We start from the raw sequence: 22,798 nt of genomic DNA on the forward strand, positions 1-22,798 counted from the left end.
CAAACTGTACAGGCACAAGGGGTCCTGAATGGCCTCAGGCACTGAAGGCTTTCTGATCATATCAGAGGTTTGGATCTGGAGCTCGGCTTGCCAATGGCTTGAACACGTGTGAGGCTGCAGGAGTGCTGAAGCTAAATCTACGGACACCTAGTGTCTCTGACGGGACTCTCTATTGCTTCTCTTTCTCTAACTATTTGGGATGACTCTTTGTTTGCCTTGCAGCAGGAAAAAGTTGAAGTATATCATGTATAATACATACTGTGTTTTATTACGTGACACTAAAAGAAACTTTAAGAAAGTAACATGAACCAGTCATAGTCTTTAGCTGGAATACAGAGCTCTACTCATATTCAGTTCATGTGGAAACTAAGTTCTTATTCTATGTTATTGATTTCCTGTCACTTATTCCAGTTTTCTCAAGTATACTTGGCTTCACTAACTAGGACTGTGGCTGCTACAGCACAGTTGTTATTTGATTTACTTTTGCTGTATCCAATAAAGCAGTTTTTTTTTTAAACTTGGAATCACTTCCTATGAAAATGTGCTGAATCACCTTGACAATGTTATAGAATGTCAGTCTCAAACAAACATGCAAACATGAAAGTACCATTAGGCAAAATTCTGCTATTATTTGGACAAGGTAGTCTAAACTAGAAGGCAAAGATTTCCAGTGAGAAGGTAAAGATTTAAAAGTGACTTGAAAGACAACATTTTCTACACAAGAGGATGGTAGATTTGTCAAGGTAAAAGATCCATTATTGTCAAGTAATACTACATTTAGAATGTAACATACATGAAATTCTTTAACTTATGTCGACCGTAAAGCAGACGGACAGATAGCACCCCTCACAGAAACCTATAGCACCTGGTGTTCCTCGGCAATCTCCCCTCCAAGTACTGACCAGTCATGTGTCTACTTAGCTTCTGAGATTAGACAATCCAGGTGTTTTCAGGGTATTGGGGAACAAGCTGCCAGAGGAAGTGGCAGAGGTCGGGTACAATTTTAATGTTTAAAAGACTTTTGGCCAGAAACATGGATTAAAAAAAGCTGAGAAGGATACAGGCAAATGGGTCCAGCTCAAGTAGATAAATTGGTTGGCTTGGAGAAGTTGAGCTGAAGGGCCAATTTCAGTGCTGCTAAAAAAAAAATCTATGATTCCATGACAAAAGATTTTTATCAATTGATACCTTTTTCACAAATTAAACTGTCACAAAGAATTATAGTTTTTTTTAACTCTTCTGTCTGCTTTTACTTTTATTGTGGATCTTGTTTCACAGAGTCCAGGATTTTAAAGAAACTATTAAATTCACCATTCTATTTGCACTCTGATCTGACTGTCTATGGCCTCCTGGACTGTTACATTAAGGTCCAATGTGAAGAAAATCAGCTCATTTTTCATGTTGCAGCCTGCACATCTTAATAATGAATTCCCCATCCTCAGATAACCTGCTCTTTTTGTTTGTATCAGAACTGGCCATACCTTTTCCTTTCTTTCATTTGTACAGTCTGCCCTGCGAAATACATCCAAGTAGATCAGACCGTACAACATCACCCAAACTGCACAACTGAGCAATGCATTGCTCGGACAGAGGAGCTTAACTGTCCATCAATTTGTCAACTTCTCTTCCCTGCTATGTAGACGAATCAGAGATGCTTTCTTTCTTAATTCTGATGAATGGCCTTTGACCTGAAACATTCACTATTTTCACTGATGCTGCCTGACCTGGGGATTTCTGTAGTATTTACTGTTTTTATTTCAGATTTCCAGCATCTGCATTCTTTTTAATTTTCACATTGCTCTTGGATGCACATGGAATATCAGTCCCCAAACATGCATTGATAAGGTTACTCCCCATAACCAAAAAGGTGAATAAAACTTTATTATTTCCTTTAACAAGAACTTTTCTTCACTTAGGTTTCCTGGGTTGCTTGAGTTCCAGATTCTGTCAATGTGGAAAAAAACAAAATCCGTTCACAATCCAGGGTCGAGAGCTTTGCTTTTCCTCACATATTTCCTTGGTAGAGTTCATGGGTTAATTATTAATTGCAAAACACTCCTAGTGTATAGGTGAATGTGGAACAATGGGGATGGGGGAAGTTGGTGCGAATGTGGGAACATCAGTTCCTGCTCACTGGCCATCAACACAGGGCAGCTCAAGGATATGCGTTTAGTCCTCTGTCACTTCCTGAATGCTCATAAAAGTGCAACCAAGTTCAATTCCAACACAATTTATAAATTTGCTAACAACACGGGCAAAAAATGGAATATGATGAGTCAAAATGTAGGATGGAGATCAAGAATTTGGATGGATGGTGTGATAGTAACAATCTTGCTCTCAACATTATGGAGACTGACAATTTTAGGAAAGGGAGCCGGAGGGACCAGGCACCTTTCCACATTGATGGTACAGAGGTGGAAAAGGCTAGAATCTTCATTGTTCCTGGGAGTCCACATATCAGAGGGCCCCTCCTTCAGCCAGCACATCGAGGCAACTATAAAGGCATACCAGCACTTCTGCATGCCACTGAATACTCTATCATCATGGTCTGGTTGGTAATTTGAGGGCCCAGGAACACAGAAGGCTGTAGAAGGTAGTAAACATAGTCAAGTCTAACACAGACTTTGACCTCCAATCCATTGATAGCATCGATGAAGAAAGCAGCTAACATCATAAAAACCACCATCATTGTAATGACACTTCTCACTGCTACCTTTGGACAGCAATTCAAGGTTCATGAAATATCTTTTTCCCATGGCTATCTTAAACATCCCTATATTACCCTCAACGTAAACTTCGCTGCCACTTTATAAAACTGCATTTGCACCTTGAAATATAGGGACACGATTCTTTATCCAGAACCCTTGGGGGACAGTGTGTTCTGAATTTTGGATTTTCCCAGATTTCGGAAAGCCCACACGAATTGTGCTGCCTATCCACCCCCACCCCCATCCAGCCTCCCCCGGCTGCCGGCCCCCTGGCCGCCGGCCCCCCGGCCGCCGGTCATCCCTCGGCCGCCTCACCCAACCGTCGGCCCCCACTTGCCGGATTTTGGACTTTTCCAAACTTTAAGTGTCCAGATAAAGGATCGTGTACCTGTACCATTTTTTTTTCTAGCCCTGAGATATTTATTATCTACCCATCTTTTATTTTTATTATCCCTTTCCATTTTTTTTTGTAAAGTACCTGTTTGGCTGTAGCAAGTGAGAATTTTGGGCATCTGAACATTGTACTAATGTGTATGAAAAACTCATTATCTCTACATAAGGGGAAAATGCAATGCTTTATTCTCACTGCTATTCTGTCTAGAGGAATGAAGAAACCAGAGAGAACAATGGTATGTTGTCCTAGTGGGTATCAAAGCATAGCAATTACTGGAAACATTACATTTAAAATAAATGTTTTTTTTTCGGCCGCCAGGGTTAGGGTTAGGGTTAGGGTTAAGTGAAGAGAAAATAGTGTTAATGTTGAATATGGTTGATTTTACATGAACATAGAACATCAAAGGAACAGGCCCTTCAGCCAAGCATGTCTGTACTGACCCTGGTGAATATCTAATTAATCACATCTGTCTACACATATTCTGATTCCTCCATTCCCTACCTTTTCATGTATTTATGAAAATGCCTCTTAAATATTGCCATTGTATCGGTGTTTAACACCTCCCCAAACATGTCAGATAAAGGTACATTCAAATCATCTATCACAATTTGTGTTAAATCTTCTTGCAAAATCTTTTTGGTATGCTATCAATGACTCACAGTAGGCTAGAAGTCCATGATTAATAGGTTTTAATCACCATAAACTGCAAACACATCTCACATGTTGCTGGCCTGATTCTAAGACAGGTACTGAGGGAATGCTTTGAGGAGAAGTTACAGGTGCAGGGGCAGGCCAATCCATAGTACTAGCAGTTACACAGTGGTTTGACTACATTCACCCTTTCTTTCAAAAAATAGAGTCTGGCAGGATGAAGTGGATCAAAGTCCATTACAGGTTCAGCCTGCCTGGTGGTCTTGCCTGTTGTTGCAACCTTCTTAGTGCCAGCTGTTAGTCCGTTGTTGGCTTCTGAATGGTGTTTTGCATGACAAACTGGGTATCTGGTGGCTGAAGAGTTAATAGGATCTAGGGTGGGGGGGTGTAGGTTGTTTGGTCTGTAGTTGGGGGTGGGGCTCCAGGAGCCATTAGTGGGGCTGGATACTTGATTGTGTTGCCGGTAGGTGTGGGGGGGGGGGGCTACTGGTTGGTGGATCGTTGGGGTTCCGCCACGCACCAGGTCCTGGATGGAAACTGTGTTTTTCCATCTTTCCTGGTTCTCCATGTAAATGTATTGGGGGTTCGCATGGAGGAGGTAGACCTTCTCAACCAGGGGATCTGTCTTATAGCTCCTGATGTGACTCCAGAGCAGGCCAGGCCTTGGGGTTGTCAGCCAGAATGGCAGCATAGTTCCCGACACAGACTTCCTCAGGAAAGAAAACAGCCTTTCATGCAGGGTAGCATTTGTAGCGGTACAGAGAAGGGACTGGAGGACTGCTCTCCACCTGCTGGTGTTCTTCCTTTCCACCTGGCCATTCTCTCAGGGGTTGTAGCTGGTGGTCCTGCTTATGGCAATCTCCTTTGCCAGCAGGTTCTGTTGCAACTTTTCACTCAAATGAGGACCCCTGGTCACTATGAATATAGCAGGGGTATCCAAACAGAGTTCCTTGATGATCAGGGGTGTGGTCAAGCCAAGGCAGGAGACAGCGAATGGGAAATGTGAATACTCGTCGATGATGTTGAGAAAGTACATGTTCTGGTTGGCGGAGGGGAGGGGACCCTTGAAGTCCACACTCAGACGTTTAAAGGGGTGGGTAGCCTTAATCAGGTGAGCTTCCTCCAGTAAGCTAGGCAGTTGCAGGTCAATTCCCTGATATCTTCAACTGAGTAAGGCAGTTTGTGAGCTCTAACAAAGTGGTAGAGTCTGGCGACCCCAGGGTGACAGAGGTTGTTGTGGAGGGCTTGGAGGCAGTCTATCTGCATGTTGGCACATGTCCACTGGGACAGTGCATCAGGGGGCTCATTGGATTTCCTGGGCTTGTACAAAATCTTGTAGTTGTAGGTGGATAGTTCAATTCTCTTCCTCCCAGTCCCCTTTGGTAACCCAAGAAGGGACCAGGAGGAAGTTGTAGAGCCAGCCATCTGCCTTGAATACCATGTATTGGCTAACCTCTGGGTGGTTCGGGAGCTGTTGGTATGCCGACTTGAGGTCGATGGTTGAGAAGATCTGGTACTAGGCTATCTCGTTCACAAGGGAGTGGGTATGTATGCAATTGGGTTAATCAGTTGATGGTCTGAGTATAGTCTACAACCATGCAATATATGTCCTTGCTCTTTACCACTACCACTTATGCCCTCCAGGGGTTAATGCTAGGTTCTATAATCCCTTCAGCCAGAAGTAATTTAACTTCTGCTCTAATGAAGGCTCTATCCCAGGGCGGTATCTCCTGCTTTTGGTGGTGACAAGCTTTCAGTTGGGGTTGAGGTTCATGAACAATGGTGGCAGTGTGACCCAAAAGTGGAAAAACTGCAGGACATGTGCAATTGGTGGGTTTCAGAACGTTTGAAGAGGAGGGTGGGTGGTTTAAAATTTGGTTGCTGCAGACTGTAAGGGAGGGGTGAGGCCTGTCATATTCCATTTAGGACACTCTTGAGTTGCCACTGAAAGTCCAATCCCAATATGGCAGGTACACAGAGTTGTGGCATAACGAGGAGTTCCAAGTTTTTGTTTTGAGTGCTACGCATCGTCTTTGTTATGGTGCAGTTGCTGTGGATCTCAGTAAAGTGGAATCTGGATGCCAAAGAGACTTTGCACAGCAGGGATCACCATGAGGGAGTAGCACTGTACTGTGACTGGGTTTATGAACCTCTCCATGCTCCAAAGGGGAAGTATTGGACCTCCTGTATTTCCTCAGAATGTGCAATGAGAAAAGGAAGTGAGGGAGATGGAAGGGTGATACAGGAGTTATAGAAGGAATTGCCCCTTTAGAATGCTGGAATGCCAGAAGAAGGGGAAGATTTGTCTGTTATTTATTCCAATACTATTAATATTAATGTTTGGATCAAACATTAGAGATATAAAAGAACTGTGCTTATAATAGATGACTGAAGGAAAGACTCATGAAAGGTGAAAATCATTAAAAAGTTAATAACACATTTCTTGAGATACAAGTTTAGGCTCATTTTATACAGGAAAAATATGCATTGAAAATCCATCCTCTCACTGTCTCAATCTACATTTCCTTTAATGTTCTTTGTTTGTGCTGTACTGAAAATAAACACACTCATTCACCAGGCCACGTGTCATCAAAATATCCTTGTGCAAGACATGCTGTTCAGTTTCATAGGAACGGTTATCAAATACAGAGATCATGTTTTTCACATCATCCCTCTTTGAATAGCAGAATCCAAACTAATTAAATGTATCACACCTAAAGAAGATTCTGTACCATCATTTCATGCTGCTGTGGACTGAGAAGCCCAGGTGCATAATTATTAAAAGTTAATCTATTTATGAGGTGTTAACAGATTTGCTTCTGAATCAGAAAGGCAAGGACACAAAGAGAAAAATACTGTTGATATAGAATGAAAAAATCTGAAAGTACTCATAGGTCAGGCAGCATTTGTGGGGAGAGAAATAATGTTTGAGATCAATGACCCTTTGGCTGAAGAGAGAATTTCAACTTGAATCATTAACTCTTTCTCTCTCCATAGACCCTACCTGACTTGATGAATATTTTTAACATTTTCGGTTCGGGCAAATGGAATTAGGGTAGATGGCCAAAAACATTGGCACATATGTGATGGACAGAAGGGCCTATTTCAGTGCTGCACACATCAGCAAGTCATGGCGACAGAATATTTCATCTATGATATCCCTACTGACCAGTGGCACCCATCTTCCAGCACTTGTCCTGTAACTGATGCCCAGCCTCTTCAAGTTCTTGGTGAGAAACTTCTTAAATTTTATCAGTAACTTTGCTCCTACCATTCTCTCCTGCTGTGCATTCTTGCTCACCACTCTGGGTGATAAAAGAGTCTCTCTGTTCCTGACTAGATCTCTTGCTTCTTACCAAAAATCTATGGCCACTAGTTTATTTTGTCATGTCTCTCATTAAGTGAAGGATTAACCTTCATGGACACATTCAAGACAAGCAGTCTGCTGCAGGATGGAGGGAGTGCTGCACTGTCAAAGGGGCAATCTTCCAGACGAGAACAGCCAGAAAGCTTGCATTTTTATTGTGTATTTCACAACTTTAGGATGTCTTAAATGCTCTATAATACAAGTTCTGGAAGGACACAAGTATTTTATTGGGACAAACTATGAAAATGCAAATTTGAAGGAACCAGAATATTTTTATTGGGAGATTAAAATTATTAATTTTCCCAATTGATGTTGGACATTTATCAAAAGAACATTTTAAGTGTAGCAATAGCAAAGAAATCTATAGCTTTAACATGGAAATTTGGTGATATTGTGGGGTTGAATAGATGGTGAATGGAACTACTAAATTTTATATCATTAGTGAGAATAACATGCAATTTACAAAATCAACCAGAAAAATCTGATGTTTTGAAGACCCTACATAGATTTTATTGCTATGACCTCACCTGCAGCGTCCACCACGCCCCCATTCAACCCACCCTAATTAGTTATGGTTGAAGATTGTTATGTAAATTGAAAATAATTAATTAAAAGATATAGGTTTATTGGGCTTTTTCTTTTCTTTCTTTTTTTCCCTATTTTTTGGGGGAGGGGGTGGAGAAAATATATAAAAATTATATTATTTTTGTGTCATAATTTTATCATTTTCATGTTTATGGATAAATACTGCATATGTTTTGTTGCAAATGGAAAATTTTAAAAAATTAAAATGTGCTGTAACGAATGAAAGGTTTCCAAATGCAGTTCTTGATTTAACTATTGGTTGTGGGATATAAATTAATGAAGCAGTACTGTGGATTATTTTCTTTCACCTGAGCATGCCAACTTGCCTTCTGAAAGAAAGTAACTCCAGCTGTACACAAAATCATCAGTTGAACTAGTTATGCTCAAACCTCTGAAGTGAACCTCAATCCAGATCAGAAGGAGGACTCACTCATTGAACCATTACCAGTTCTCAATTTCCACTATTACAAAATCCCATACTTGAAGAGATTCTTCAAGACACTTTGGAAAAACATCATCAAGCAACGTTTGTGGAATTTTACAGAGATCTATATAAAGACACTTTCTGGAAATGGTGAAGTACCTGTTGAAGGTGACAGTTTCAAAGTATTCATTACATGCTTGCTGACATTCTTCCATAAATTGAAGAGTTCAAACCAAACACGTTGATTATGTATTTTTACCTTTGAGGACACTGTTTGACCAGCTGAGTTTCTCCAGCATTTTGACTTTTTAATTACATAAAGATTGGTGGGCAAATTTTGGGAGGCCAGGACTTTGCCAGTTGAAGACTTGGGTACTAATAACAGAGGAATTATTTTCCAAAATAGAGAAAGCAGCTAAAATTGGAGAAGGTAGAGATTTTCAACAGTTGGAGAAATCAACAAGAACTAGATAAGGCTTTCGGAGTGAGAGGTCATGGAAGGATTTGAAAATAAAAATGAGAATCAAAAAGTTACACAAGTGGACAACAGCATGAATCAGTAAGTGGTGCAGTAATAGTTCAAATGCTCATTGAGAAAGGAGAAACTAAATTTTGAATGACATCAACTTTACAAAGTCTGGAACAAACCTGAGTGTCCAAGAGTGCATGAGAATAAAATTAGAAGTAATCACAGCCTTGACAAGTGCTTCATCTGCAGATAATCTAAAGTAGGAGTGTAACAAGGCAATGTTATGGAAGTTTGACCTGCTGAGATTCCCCAGCATAATAATAATTACTTATTATTTTTATGGAAATGGAAGTTGGCAATCACAGGACGAGCACAGCTATGTTGTGTGGGGTTTACTGTGGTTGTACTTCAGTCTTCCCAAAGCTTAATTAAAGGAAATTTCTGCCAATCCAAGATTGGATGTTGGATAAGAATTATACAGGAGTCGTGCAAGATAGGGATGTGAATGACATGGAACAGGGTGCCTCCAGCATACATGTGGAAAATTAAGATTTGTTTTTGTCAGCATTAAGGAGTCACAGCAAGAGGATGAGAAATAGACATTGAATGAAGGTGGTATTAAAGATGACATTAACATGAAATTATTTGGCAGAGGGATTCAAACCAAGTGTGGTGATCAACACTGAAAAATCGAATACTATAAAACACTGCAGCTTGTGGACTTGTTGCTTTTCTCTACAACCCACATTTTGTCTCCTACTTCAAAATTATTAAATTGGCTGTAAATGATCTTGTGATGTTCTGAAATCATGAAAGGTGCTACATAAATGCATATCTTTCCAGTTGTTAAAACAAGCTCCTCTCACCCGTGCAAAGCATTGGTTAAATATTATTGGACTGTGCTCGCCTTAAAATCAAGTCCAAAAGGGGCACAAAGAATAATGTCATATTGTGGAGCTTAAGATATTCAAAGAATGACAGGGAGAAAAGATGTAATGATGTATGGCTTAATACCAGAATAATATTTCCTGATGTGATTCAGTTGTTTTTGACTTGTAGTGCAGGGACAGAACTACAAACATCATTTTGTGTGTGTGTGTGTGTGTGTGTGTGTGTGTGTGTGTGTGTGTGTGTGTGTGTGTGTGGACACATTGCCATTAGTGTCACCTGGTGCTCCCTCCAATGAAAGAGAAGCAAAAGAGGGTCCCTTCTGAATCATTGAGTGTCCATGGATTCGCTTTCAGCACCTCTGCAGCAATCTAGAACCAAACCTCCAATACGATCAGGAAGGTTTCAGCACCTGAGGCCCTTTGGAAGCCTGTCTTGCCCACAGAACCCTCTTGAAATCTACTCGTAGATCTGGTTCCTGTGAGCCAGTCTCCAGCACCCTGCAGCCTGTGTAGTTCCTTCAGTCACTGAACCCCTCACTGGTATGCTACTGTGGTCACTGTCCTGTAGGGTCTTCTCTGCTTCTGCTTCTCATTCTCAACAGGGGCTGCTCTCCCTGTTACTGGTGCCTCTGCTTGACTGCTGCTCCCAGGAGTCTGCAACCCTTTGTGGCGAGTGCCGAGCGCAGGCACTGTCATCTTGGGCACAGACCTCTGCCATTACAGGATTTTTCCTAAAAACACCATTTGCTCTTCTAACAGACCATTTAAAGCCTGTATGGAGCCCCCATCATTAGAACTGCTTGTAGCTACAATCATCTTTTCAGAACTATGCCTATTTGCAAATGCTGTAGCTTCATTGGAGTTCATTTAATTTCTTTCATCCAGGAACAAATGAATAGCAATTTAACTGCCCAATAATATGTTAAAAATTTTACAATGATCAGCTCTTTGACACTGAGCAACTGTGATTCATTATGATTGATAGCAACTATTCCTTTGTGGGTTCCTGGTTTGTCTAAAGAGAAACGGGTAATTGATTTCTTTAGAATAGAAGGCAGAGCAAATTCAGTAAAATGTGGTAAAGTGCACAGCCACTATAACTACACTGCCTTTACTAATTACTAAGAGCAGGGCAGGATCTGGGGCTCTATGAGGTAAATAAGCTGAAGAGATGTTAGCTGCCACTGAAGTGATCAGACCAAACATTAACCATTCCACCACATTCTATTGGAGCCCATTCATTTTTCTAACAGTATGACAGTATTCCCTCCACATTTTCCTGATATTCCATTGTTTTGTTGACAAAAGATCATTGCAAAAGATTTTTTGTTGCTAAGGTATATATTGTGCTTGCAAATATTTTCCAGGATACTTTAATGTTATACACATGGAAAGGAGCCCTTTGACCCACTTTATCTGTGCTCATCATTAAATACTTACCTTGTTCTCCTATGTTTTCATTTATGTGTTTTAAATACATCTTAAATGTTGTGAGGGGACCTGCCTCTATTTCTCTTAAAAAATGTTTTCAATTACTTGAGTGAAAACATTCTTCCTCATGTCCTCTCTAAATCCCTCACTCCTAAATGAAACTCCATAGTCTGGAAACTTTGCCAAGGGGAAAGGCTTTTCACTAATTATGTTAGCAAGGTCCCCCATAATTTTATATTACTTATTCAATTCTCCCCTCACCTATCTCCACTTCATGGAAAAACAACCACAGCCTCTGCTCTTTACTGAGATGCTCCATCCTAGACAATAGACTACCTCTTTGCAGGCTCACCAGAGCAATCGTAACCTTCTTCTTATGTGGAAAATGTTAGTCAGTTATTAAAGATGTGATTGCGGCACATCTGGAAAGTGGTGAATTCTTTGGTCAGAGCCAGTATGGTTTTATGAAGGGAAAATCGTGTCTGACTAATCTTATTGAATTTTTTGAGATTGTAACTAGTCAAGTGGATAGGGGAGAACCAGTAGATGTAGTTTACCTGGATTTTCAAAAGGCTTTTGATAAAGTCCCACACAGGAGATTACTATACAAACTTAAGGCTCACGGTATAGGGGATATGGTATTGAGGTGGATAGAGAATTGGTTGACAGATAGGAAGCAAAGAGTAGGAATAAACGGGTACTTTTCAGAATGGCAGTCAGTTACTAGTGGGGTACCACAAGGCTCAGTGCTAGGACCCCCGTTATTTATGATATATATTAATGATTTAGATGAGGAAATAGAAAACAGCACTTCCAAGTTTGCAGATGACACGAAGCTGGGTGGGATTGTAAGCTGTGTAGAGGCTGTTAAGAGTGTGCAGGGTGACTTGGACAGGTTGGGTGAGTGGGTAAATGCATGGCAGATGCAATATAATGTGGATAAGTGTGTGGTTTTCCTCTTTGGAGGAAAGAATGGGAGGGCTGAGTACTATCTTAATAGTATCCAATTAGGAAAAAGGGACATGCTAAGGGACCTGGGTGTCGCTGTTCATCAGTCATTAAAAGTGGGCAGGCAGGTGCAGCAAGCAGTTAAAAAAAAAGGCAAATGGTATGTTGGCGTTCATATCAAGAGGATTCAAGTTCAGGAGCAGAGAGGTATTGATGCAGTTGTATAGGGCCTTGGAGAGACCTTACCTGGAGTATTGTGTTCAGTTTTGGTCTCCTTATCTGAGAAAGGACATCATTGCCATGGAGAGAGCGCAGAAAAGGTTTACCAGATTGATACCAGGGATGGCGGGACTTGCATATGAAGAAAGGCTAGAACGACTGGGCTTGTACTTGCTGGAGTTTAGACGATTAAGAGGAGATTTAATAGAAATGTTCAAAATTCTTAAGGGATTTGACAGGCTAGATGCAGGAAGATTGTTCCCAATGTTGAGCAAGTCTAGAACCAGGGGTCACAGTTTAAGGATAAAGGGGAAGTCCTTTAGGACTGAGATGAGGAAGAATTTTTTCACTCAGAGGGTGGTGAATTTATAGAATTCTCTGCCACAGGAAGTGATTGAGGCTGGTTCCATAGCGATATTTAAGAGAGAGTTAGATTTAGTACATGTGACTTGGGGGATCAGGAGAGAGAGCTGGAATAGGGTATTGAGTGGATGATCAGCCATGATCAAAATGAATGGTGGTGTAGGCTTGAAGGGCCAAATGGCCTACTCCTACACCTATTTTCTATGTTTCTATGGTGATCTATGTTGCAGCTGTGAACTCAGCAAATTTACTGCTCTTATATTCTATGGGCTGGTAATGAACTAAGCATCTTATATGTCTTCACAATGTTCTCCTCCTGTGCTGACCCCATCAGGGATATCTGGGCTTGTCCACCAAGGTTTCTCTGTTTCTGAGAACTCTCTTGGGTACTTCAGGCAAAGGGCCCAGGATGAAACATTTTAGAGAGATATTAGATATGGAAGCAAACATAGACCCTCCAGCCCTTTGAGCCTGCTCTGTCATTCAATGAGATGCCTGAATTGATGATAGGCTCATCTCCACCAACCGGCCTTTATCCTGTATCCCTTAATTGCCATAGTTTGTAAAAATCTATCCAACCATCTTAAATATATTCACTGAGGTAGCCTCCACTGCTTCAATGGGCAGTAAATTCCATAGATTCGCCACACTCTGAGAAAACCAGTTCCTCCTCGTCTCTGTCCTAAATCTACAACCCTGGATCTTGAGTCTATGTCCCCTAGTTCTAGGCTTATCTACTTGCTACCTATACCTTATCTATGCCTTTCATAACCATACTTTTCTAGAAGGTCCCCCTCCCACTTCTAAACAGTACAGCGCCAGATGACTCAATCTCTACAAATAGGCTAACCCCCTCATCTCTGGAAACAACCTGATGCACATCCTCTGCACTGTCTTCAAAGCCAGTAAATCCTTCCTCAACTGAGGCAGCCAGAACTGTATGCAGTATTCCGGATGCAACCTCAACAGTACCCTGTATAGTTGCAGCATAACTTCCCTGCTTCTAAATTCACTCCCTCTAGCAATGAAAGTCAACATTCCATTTGCCTTCATGATAGCCTGCTACATCTGCAATCCAACCATTTGCAATTCATGCACGAGTACCCCCAAGTCCTTATGCAGAGAGGATGCTGTAATCACTTGCCATATTGCATTTCAAATAATTTAAACTTATTTACATTTTTTCTCAATTAATTGTATACAATTAACAGAATATTCATTACTTGCACTCATTGAAACTCACATGTGAAAAATTAAAAACTTACCAAGATTAATTGTTATCCATCTGTTAATAGAAGTGGTGGTATTCCAGAAACATTGAAAAATGAATCATTTTGCACTTCACAACTGGAACTTAACCATATCACACAAAATTAGGATATCATGTTTGTAATTTCCCAGTATCTTCAGTGCTGATGAATCATGTATGTTTTACGGCATGAAAACAACCCATTCATTCAATTCAGACAGTATGACTTTGCTTCAAAAGAGCAGTCTCATACCCCATTTCATTTCACCTGCTCAGCATAACTTTCTACTTTCTGTACTTAATCTATCTGGCTCTTCAATGTTCTTTGATTATTTGCCCAAGATACTGCTTGTGGCAGCGACCTCCTCATTTTCACACTATGCAAAAAAAAAAGTTTTGTTGAATGATTTACTGGAATTATTCGTGAGATTATTAGCCACACTTACGGATCTCCAACAAGGAAATTTTTCAAAATCTACATCAACAGAGACATTTATACACCATTTTCTCACCACCATTCCCTTTTCATATGTAAAAGGCTCTAGCCCATTAGTAATCTTTCACTCATTCTATATATTTAAACTCTGTCATTGAAACAAGACCAAACATATAATTGTTCCATGGTATGAAATACATTTGTAATCCAAGCAATCTTCTCACGCATTTCCTACAAGAATCGAAGAATAACTTGTTTTACGTCAAGAGTTATTTCAAATTAAGCAAATGTGTCAGGGAAAGGCTAAATGAAAGCAGGTTTGGCACATCGTAAAGGTGCCAATTCATTGAAAGGTGTGTCCAATCATTCCCATTCACCTGTTCATCCCTCCATAGCTTTTCAATTCCTTTCCTTGGCAAATATTTGGCTTTGCCAATCAAGTTACTTTGAAATCTGTTTACATTTGTAATTCTGCAAAATATGCCACATAGATGATTTATGCCCTACACCTGAACTTGATCAAGTATTAAACATTGTACATCAACTTGCTGGAAAGTTAAATGAAATTCATGAGCATATGGTTATAAGAGATGTATGTAAATGTGATGTTAAATATTGGTGTTGGATCATTGTGAATATTTACACAAGCACTAGATCAGTGAGAAAATTTATACTTAATTGTATTATTATGAATACTTATATCTGTACTGAACCAATAAATAGCTGATGTGCACTGTAGGAATTTTTATATCATCACAGTATCATGAACACCGTAGGTAGGTAAAACAGAGTCCACAGTTGGATCAGCCATGATCTTGTTGAATGATAAAGCAGACTCGACAGGCCAGATGGCCTACTCCTGCTCCTATTTCTTCTGTTGCACTGATACAGTGTAATGCAATGTTACCCCGAGGATCCCTCAGCACCATTTTCCAAAACCAACACTTCTCCAAACAAGCAAGACAAGGGTTTCAGGGACACCATCAGTCTCTCTCCATACTGGATGGGAAAAAAATGCACCATTCTTTCAATGACAACAGGTCCCAATCCTGGAGATTCTTTCTTAACAGCTCTGTGGAAATATCTTCACTCAGATTGTAAAAGTTGAAGATGGTGGCTCAACACCATCTCAAGAGCAATTAGCCATAAATGCTTGCCATGTCAATAAGAGTCACATCCCAAAAATTGCAGAAATAAAAAGGCCGGGACTGTATTAGCATGAATAATTACACGAAAGCGATTGATTAACCATAGTTAATCAGAATGATGCACGTTGGTCCAATGCAAATACTTCCCATAGCAATATACAAGTGTGAAAATTGACATGAATATTTTATTCTAAATATTTATATTTGATTTATTTCAGTTCACTGGCTCTTAAGAATATCTACTCCAGCAATGCATAAATGTGAACAGTTATGCAACTCTGTAACAGCCGCAGTAGAAGAGTTTACATCTATTTACACAATTAAATCCGATGGACTGAAGTGATAAATACATGTGTTTTCTGGTCTAAAGTAAAATTTTCAGGCATCATTAGCCAACCAATCTAACTTTTGTGGAATTTCCAAACATAAATTTTCTTCCTATAAAAAGAATGTACAGCAGATGTTTAAACATATACTCGGCTGGTCAGGCAATATTTCTGGAGTGAGAAACAAGTTAATGTTTCTGTGCCACATTACATTCCCGAATACTTTCTCCTTCTAACACCCAGGAGCCTGATCAGTCTGAATTGTGTTATCTCTTTTTGCAAGCTCTGTTGGAGCTGATGATTAAACTGCCCTCATTTTCACCTATAACAACTCGGCTTCTTTCCCACAATTACCTCTTGCACCTTAGGCATCTGGATGCTTAGTTCATTAATGTAGGAATTCTCAAAAAAGAAGCTGACTAGCTCTCTGTTTTATTTCAATTATTCTAATTAATAAATGCCTTACTTTGGTTTCATTTGTTATGTAATTGTGAGTGTGCATTTGTTATCTCCTGATAATGTATCATCTTCACTTCTGTTTTCTCCTCTTGGTGATCATTGAAAAAGAAAGAAAATTCCTCTTCCATTGCTTCTCCTGAGCTACAAGTTATCTGCCTCAAAGCTCAGCTGCTTGTTCCACCCTCCAGGTCATTGATCCAGGATATAGATAGTAAACCATCAATCACTTTCACACCAGTTTTCAGAACCTCATCAAAGCAAATGAGCCCAACGTTTGTCGCCATCACTCTTTCTTCGACAGTGATCCTCGTTTCATTTCTCAGTTATGTTATAGACGTGAAAATGATATAACATGCATAAACTGCTTCCTGAAACCATTGTCTGCTGTTACTGTTCTTCCTTTAAATAATATAGTCACATTCTATGGGATCTCAGAAGATGTTACAAGAATATTTTGGATTTACTTACAGGTTTGCATTTGGTCATCCTTCAACTTAGCAGTACTGTGAAACCTGGCATTGTTTGATTACCATAGGTACTCATTGCCATGTCATGGCACAACAACTCTTACACTCATTCTAATCATTAACTACTTTACTCAACCTCAATACAGGACAACCTCAATACCCCTGGTTACCTGTTTTGGTGCATTACAACTTACAATCCAACTCCTCAAAAGCATTCAGCAATACTAATTTCATTGCTTTTATCACTAAGGCAGACTACCTAGCTGTTACCATGGTGCTATTTTCAGAATCTTGCTGTATGCAAACTAATGGCCTCATTCCTGCATTAGGAAAAAATGATGGCATTTTCAGAAACATACTTCTTCGGTTAGGAGACAAAATGGGATGCCTGAGGTTCTGAAAGGTGTTTTACAAATGCATGAGAGTTTCTGCTTAGAAGTAATGTTATTGCTTACCATGTCCGTGAAGAAGGTTGGCTATGTTTTTACTGGTCACACTTGGGTATCCAGGAGCAAGCTGTATCGTCAATCATGTACGCTTTAAGAATTGCTTTTCTTCTAAATGTCCACTCAATCTAATGATCAAATAACAGAGGAAATGTTTTCCATGAGCTAAACAATTTACAACACATTTCTTCAATATTTTGTTGAAAAACATCCAGTCTTTAAAATGTTAATTGTACGATTTTATCAATACAGCAGATAATGGATTTGTAATAAAATTTAAGTACTTCCAATTGACCTCTGTGAGAAGCCTGATATTAAAATGATCAAAAATAACCTTTACAACCTTTTGCTAGTTATACTGAGATTGAATCAGTGTATATTTAAAAGCTTTTGAAACTTGCCAAATAATGTGAAAAATAAGCTTGAATTTAAGAACACTGATTGTCTTATATTCTTAATTTCCAATTAATCAAATTCTAACTGGTAACCAGGTCATTCATTTCCACTACCAAAGTAGAAACAATTCTGCTTTGGCATTACACGTGATTTTCTTTTTGCAGCCTTTGGACTTGTTCTCCCTTTATATTCCAGACTGCAATAAACAGATGGTGGACAAAACCAAACTCTGCCAAGATGCATATCATCAGGCCTCTGCTGCCAAGGCGAGATTGTCCGACATACTCCTTAATCTAGGTTTTCCGATCTCCTTTTGGCACATCCCAAAGCATGCCATCTACCTACCTGATTCCAGTTCCCAGACTCACCTGCTTCATCAACAGAGCACACAATCAAATACTTCCCTAGATTAGCAATGTAAGCTATTAGGTCCAACTAAGGTATATTGGAGAAATATTAGGAAATGATGTAATATAATATTAAATATTTTAAAAATTACACTGTTTATGCTGTTTTTTTTTTAAATCCCAGAACTTATTTGTGCAAATAAAATTAATTATTAATCTGTAACCTTGCGCTAATTGAAGTAAAGGCACACACACGAGTGTGGTCAAGCATGGCTCTGGTTTATTGGGGCTGAAGCCTGACTTTTATACCATTTTCATTCCCACTATTTTCCCCCCATTTGCTGACGTCACTGCCCGCATAACAATAGTGGGTTTCTCGTGCGCGGGTACATGCTTACTTGACAATACCTTCTTCCCCGCGTGCTGTCCCTATCTGTTGGCCATGCAGCGGGGCCAGCACTATGTTGGAGATGCTGGCCCCTAGGCTGCCTTAGCCATTCAACCATCAGTTTGCTTGCTGGGGCCAGTGCTGCTGCGTGGTCTGCTGGCTCTTGGTTGTGCTCATCGCCCGGAGTGTGGGCCTGGTTGTCTCCGTGGCGTACCACTACAAATCTTCCATAATTATGACTTACTGGTCTTCAGTTTGAAGATAATTTCTTGATCATCATCCCATTTGGGTAGTGCTCTAAATATTTTGTAATTAATTTGCTACTTTCATCTCCAATTCTTTATAAATGCACTTGACCATCAATGAAGTACTTTTGATGCATTATCATTTTCTAATAGAAGGATCTCAAAGAAGAGCAAGGGAATTGATGGCAAGATCTTCTATTTGAGATTTTGCTTGACATGGATTATTACCTAGATACAGCAAAAACTTATCGGCTCTTCAACTAATCCATTCTTTTATGTCTACCAATGGGGCAAATGAAGCAAACATTGAAGATAAATTTGAATGAGTATACCTCCAACAGGGCAGTATTACCATAACTACAATGAACTATCAATCCAGATTAATTACTCAACATCCTGGGCAGTCTTCGAATTCATGACTTCCCAGATCTGAGACAGGATTGCCACGATTGAGTTGATCCCACTCTCGCTTCAATCCATCATGTGGTTGAGATGCTAATTGCTTTTTCAACTCAGTTTGTGATTGTCAAAATAATGAAATACTCAATAATTACAATGTAATTTTAAGTGAAACAAAGTGATTAATTTTCTACAAGAGCAGTTTGACAAGAAAAGCCAGTGGATGGTGACTAGGGGACATCTGACACTATCAGAATTAAGTTGTAGTACGTTGGACAAGAGTAGTGCAGTATACATCTCACAATCCAGTAAAAATTAACTCTTCACCTATATTTTGAGGACCCTTTCATGATTTATTCAGTTTTTCCAGATAATCACCTTTTTGCAGCTCCATAATTTTATGTTCCATGCAGCCTTTTCGGATGAACAATTTGTTCACTGTTCCACTTGCATTCACCCTGAAAAGATGTTAATGATCATGAGTTTATTGTCATACACACTGTACACATGCAGCAAAATCAGTTTTTCTAAAGAAAACAATAAAAGTAAGCTCATTAAATTAAATTAAGAGAATAAATATGAGATAGATATAGAGATAGATATGAGATAGATAGATATCCTCATGCATAAAAAGTGACTTGCAACAGGGCAGACTGTCCATGATTAGGGTGTCAAGGGGAGGATCAAGTGTCTGATAGTTGCTGAAAAGTAACTGTTCTCGAACTTCAAGATGCTGAACTTCAACCTTCTGTACCTTCTGCCCAAAGGGAGCAGTGACAAGAGATTGCTACCAGGTTGATGGTGGTCTTTAATGATGCTGGTTGCCTTTTTGAGGAAGCGCCTCTTCAATGCAATGGATTCACGTGATTATGTAATTGGTCCACAAAATAACTCTTAAGTGTGAGGTTGACACTAGTCATTCTCTTTGGAATACATTCATGCCAGGGATGAATTTCATTGGGCAAACGCCAAGAATAAAGATCAGTATTCAGAGGAGATTAATGAAAACCAGTGGCTTATTGATTTGAAAGCTGCTGTCTTGAATAAGTATGCTGCTCAAGGTCACATTTGGAGTCCACATGGATGACAAATGTTACCTTAATATTTTAACAAACATTCTTAATCAAATTCCCCCACAATTACCTAAAGTATATTTCAAACCATTCCTTCAAATCATGCAGAATGGTTCCCCCAATGGAACCTATTAGAGGAAAAAGCACAGGAAGCTTTCAGATTATCATCAAAATGTAAGTGACATGATCATATTTATGAAAGGAATTTTATCCTCCTGGGTCTGCTTTGTCCATGATCCCAGCTTTGTTCCAACATGGCTGACTCAAATGTCTTTTGAAATAGCCTAATAAATCAATCAGCCAGCTGACTGGGAAAGGCGAAGAAATATCAGCCTTGTAAATCACACCCATCTTCCCTTGCGTAATTCACAAGTCACATCCCATGGCTGTTCCAGACCTCTTTGCCATTTATGCTCTTCTGCTACTTTACTGTTCCTTTTTTTTGTCTAGCCCTCCAGAACAGTGAAAGAAATGGGATTGTGCATCCTATTACTTGTTTCAAGGATGCACAGTCCTGTCACTTTCACCATTCTGAAAGGTAGCCCTGAGAAAGGAATTTAAAGACTTGGTCTCTTCACTCATCAAAACTGTGGTGACTCGGCAACAATCATCTCAGTATTGCTTTTCTTTCCATTCTCAAATAAAGGAAATGAATTTATTCAAAAAAATAAAGAAAACCTGCTCATGTTCAGTAAAAGGTGTGAGTTCAGGACTCAGAGTGACAGCTTCACATCTTTGCCTGACTTCACCAATCAAGAGTTATTTGAGCACAGACTAGTGACTTGAACACAATTTTCAAATCAGGTCATTTGAACAGATGGAAGATTGTGTTCTGCCATGAAATGAACACATGAACTGCTCACCCAATTTCCAGATATTGAATCCTTCAGAATAAACCAAGCGCAGAGATAATTCACCACACTGTCTACATGTGCATGTCTGCACATGCACAAATTTGTATGTATTATAGGTTGAATATATATTTTTCAGACTCACGTCAGTCAAGCAGTTGTCAAAGAATTTGTGTACTTCTCTCAGAAAGAGAGACAGGTTAGTTTGGCTTCTTGAGATGAAGGAAATTAATAGACCAATTCAAACAAATTTAATGTAATTCTCTGTCTTGGCCCATATGTGGGAGATACTGAAAATGTTATCCTGATTCGCCATTTTATCTTGTCCTGTGGCAATGCGAGTAACATGAGCCCTTTTTCCACTGGCATTCCAGTTAATTGGCTGTGCAGTGCTGTTTCCACTGGGCCACCTTTAACCGAGACACTAACTGCTTTTCCACTGAATACAACTCCTCCCCGGGGATCAGACAGTCTACCTTCAAATGGAATGGATGGAAGTTGTCCTTTTCCCCCCATTGGTTTAATCAGTACCCTGGCATCAGATGACACCAGGCATACGAGTATGGGTTGAGGCAATAAATTCCCCAGCATGATTTGGTGTAATTTGATGCCAGCGTGCTGATTGTTTTCCTTTTCCATTGGATCCTTAACCAGTTAATTCCCCATTAATTCCTGGGACAAGGTGCCAGTGGAAAAGGGGTTAATGTTATCACCAAAAGCCTCTGGGAGTCCATGAGTCATATGGATATACAGTGTTAAATGCTGCAGCTGTGTTTGAAGGGGCTGCTCTACAACTTCTGATTGCACCAGCCTTATCTCTTGATCTTTGGACACCAGGAGCAGAGGAGTGAGGGGAGGAAAGATGGCGAGTCAGATAGGGGACCTCCTTGTTTGTCAGCTATTGAGGATCCCACCCAAGGTTGACTGTCCACCTCTCTTCTGAGGATACATCCATGTCTGGTTCCGGGAGAGGGAGCGTGGCCAGTCTATTGGCTTCTCGGAGGTCTTCCAGGGCCAGTGGGCACTGCAGTGCATAGTTGATGAGGATTATCACTCTTTATCTCAAAGTTTTTATCATATGTACATATGTAAAGAATGAATTGAGAATAATATAATCTATCTCTTTCATAAAAGGGAAAGAAAAGCCTCTGTAAACTCAAATTGCCTGGTTGGTGAGCAGAAGACAACCTGCTTGCAAAGGATCCATTTGTTTAATTCAGATATTAAAAACATATTGGTGTAAGAGAGCTTGATTACAACTTCACCACAATAAAAAGCATGAATGACTAGATGCATCTTTGTGGCCACCATTCCCCAGATATTGGTGGTCCTATCTTATTTCCTGCAAATGCACCATTGCCTTTTTGGTGAAAATTTATCTTCCACATTGCCTGAGATGACACCGTGCTATTAGTAAATGATTAAGGCAATGCTTGTGTGAGTTTTGGGTGCCATGAAGGCTGTGATCATTACAGTGGACCTTGGCAAGGAAGGATAAGAGTGTACAGAACACAGGCTGGCTCCAAGTAGTCAGCAGTGCAAAATATTTAGTTTCTTTGAAAAGAACACACGCTGAAATTTGACATGGCAGTTATCTGTTTGGATGGATCTGGCCCTGAAGTGAATGCAATCATGATTATCAGAAAATTCTATTGGGCTCAATGGCTTTTGGGTCAGCCCTGGAAGGAGATACTGGATAAGGAGTGGGTCAGATATTCTACTTTGAAATAAGAGACACTATTCCTGATGATCATTTAGATAGAAATGAATCCTAAAGTTAACTGATTTTGGAGGTTTCAAGTGCCACTGCAGAACACTGATATCTTGCCATCAACTAATTTCTCTGTGTGGTTCCTTCAACAGGCAGTCACCTCTTAATTTGTAAATTTATAGAATTTATTTCATCATTCAGATGGCCACCTGCAGAATCTGTGGAGTATTGATGAGGCCAGTTAAATTAGAAAGGGCAGTTGGATGTGGTTCTCTGGAGTATGGTGAGAAACCAGAAACAGGATACTGAAGCTGTGTCATCAGCCATGATTGTATTGAATGGTGGTGCAAGCTCAAAGGGCTGAATGGCCTTCTGTGGCACCTGTTTTCTAGGATTCTATCTAAAATT

General features: G+C 39.9%; 1 protein-coding gene across 3 annotated transcripts in view; it reads left to right on the forward strand.

Moving 5' to 3' along the window:
• LOC138736496 (adhesion G protein-coupled receptor B3-like) overlaps window positions 1-22,798 on the forward strand; it is a 156,425-nt gene that overhangs the window by 50,353 nt on the left and 83,274 nt on the right. Inside the window, exon 3 of one of the 3 annotated variants that reach the window (XM_069886129.1) lies at window positions 13-504. The exons of the other annotated variants lie outside the window; for them this stretch is intronic. Within the exon in view, the coding sequence (XP_069742230.1) occupies window positions 13-56 (44 nt within the window). The 3' untranslated portion in view covers window positions 57-504. Of the gene's footprint in view, window positions 1-12; window positions 505-22,798 lie in introns of those variants that run through there. 3 annotated transcript variants of the gene reach the window in all.

Source organism: Narcine bancroftii, chromosome 6 (genome assembly GCF_036971445.1).
Source record: "Narcine bancroftii isolate sNarBan1 chromosome 6, sNarBan1.hap1, whole genome shotgun sequence".
NCBI classification, from domain to species: domain Eukaryota; kingdom Metazoa; phylum Chordata; class Chondrichthyes; order Torpediniformes; family Narcinidae; genus Narcine; species Narcine bancroftii.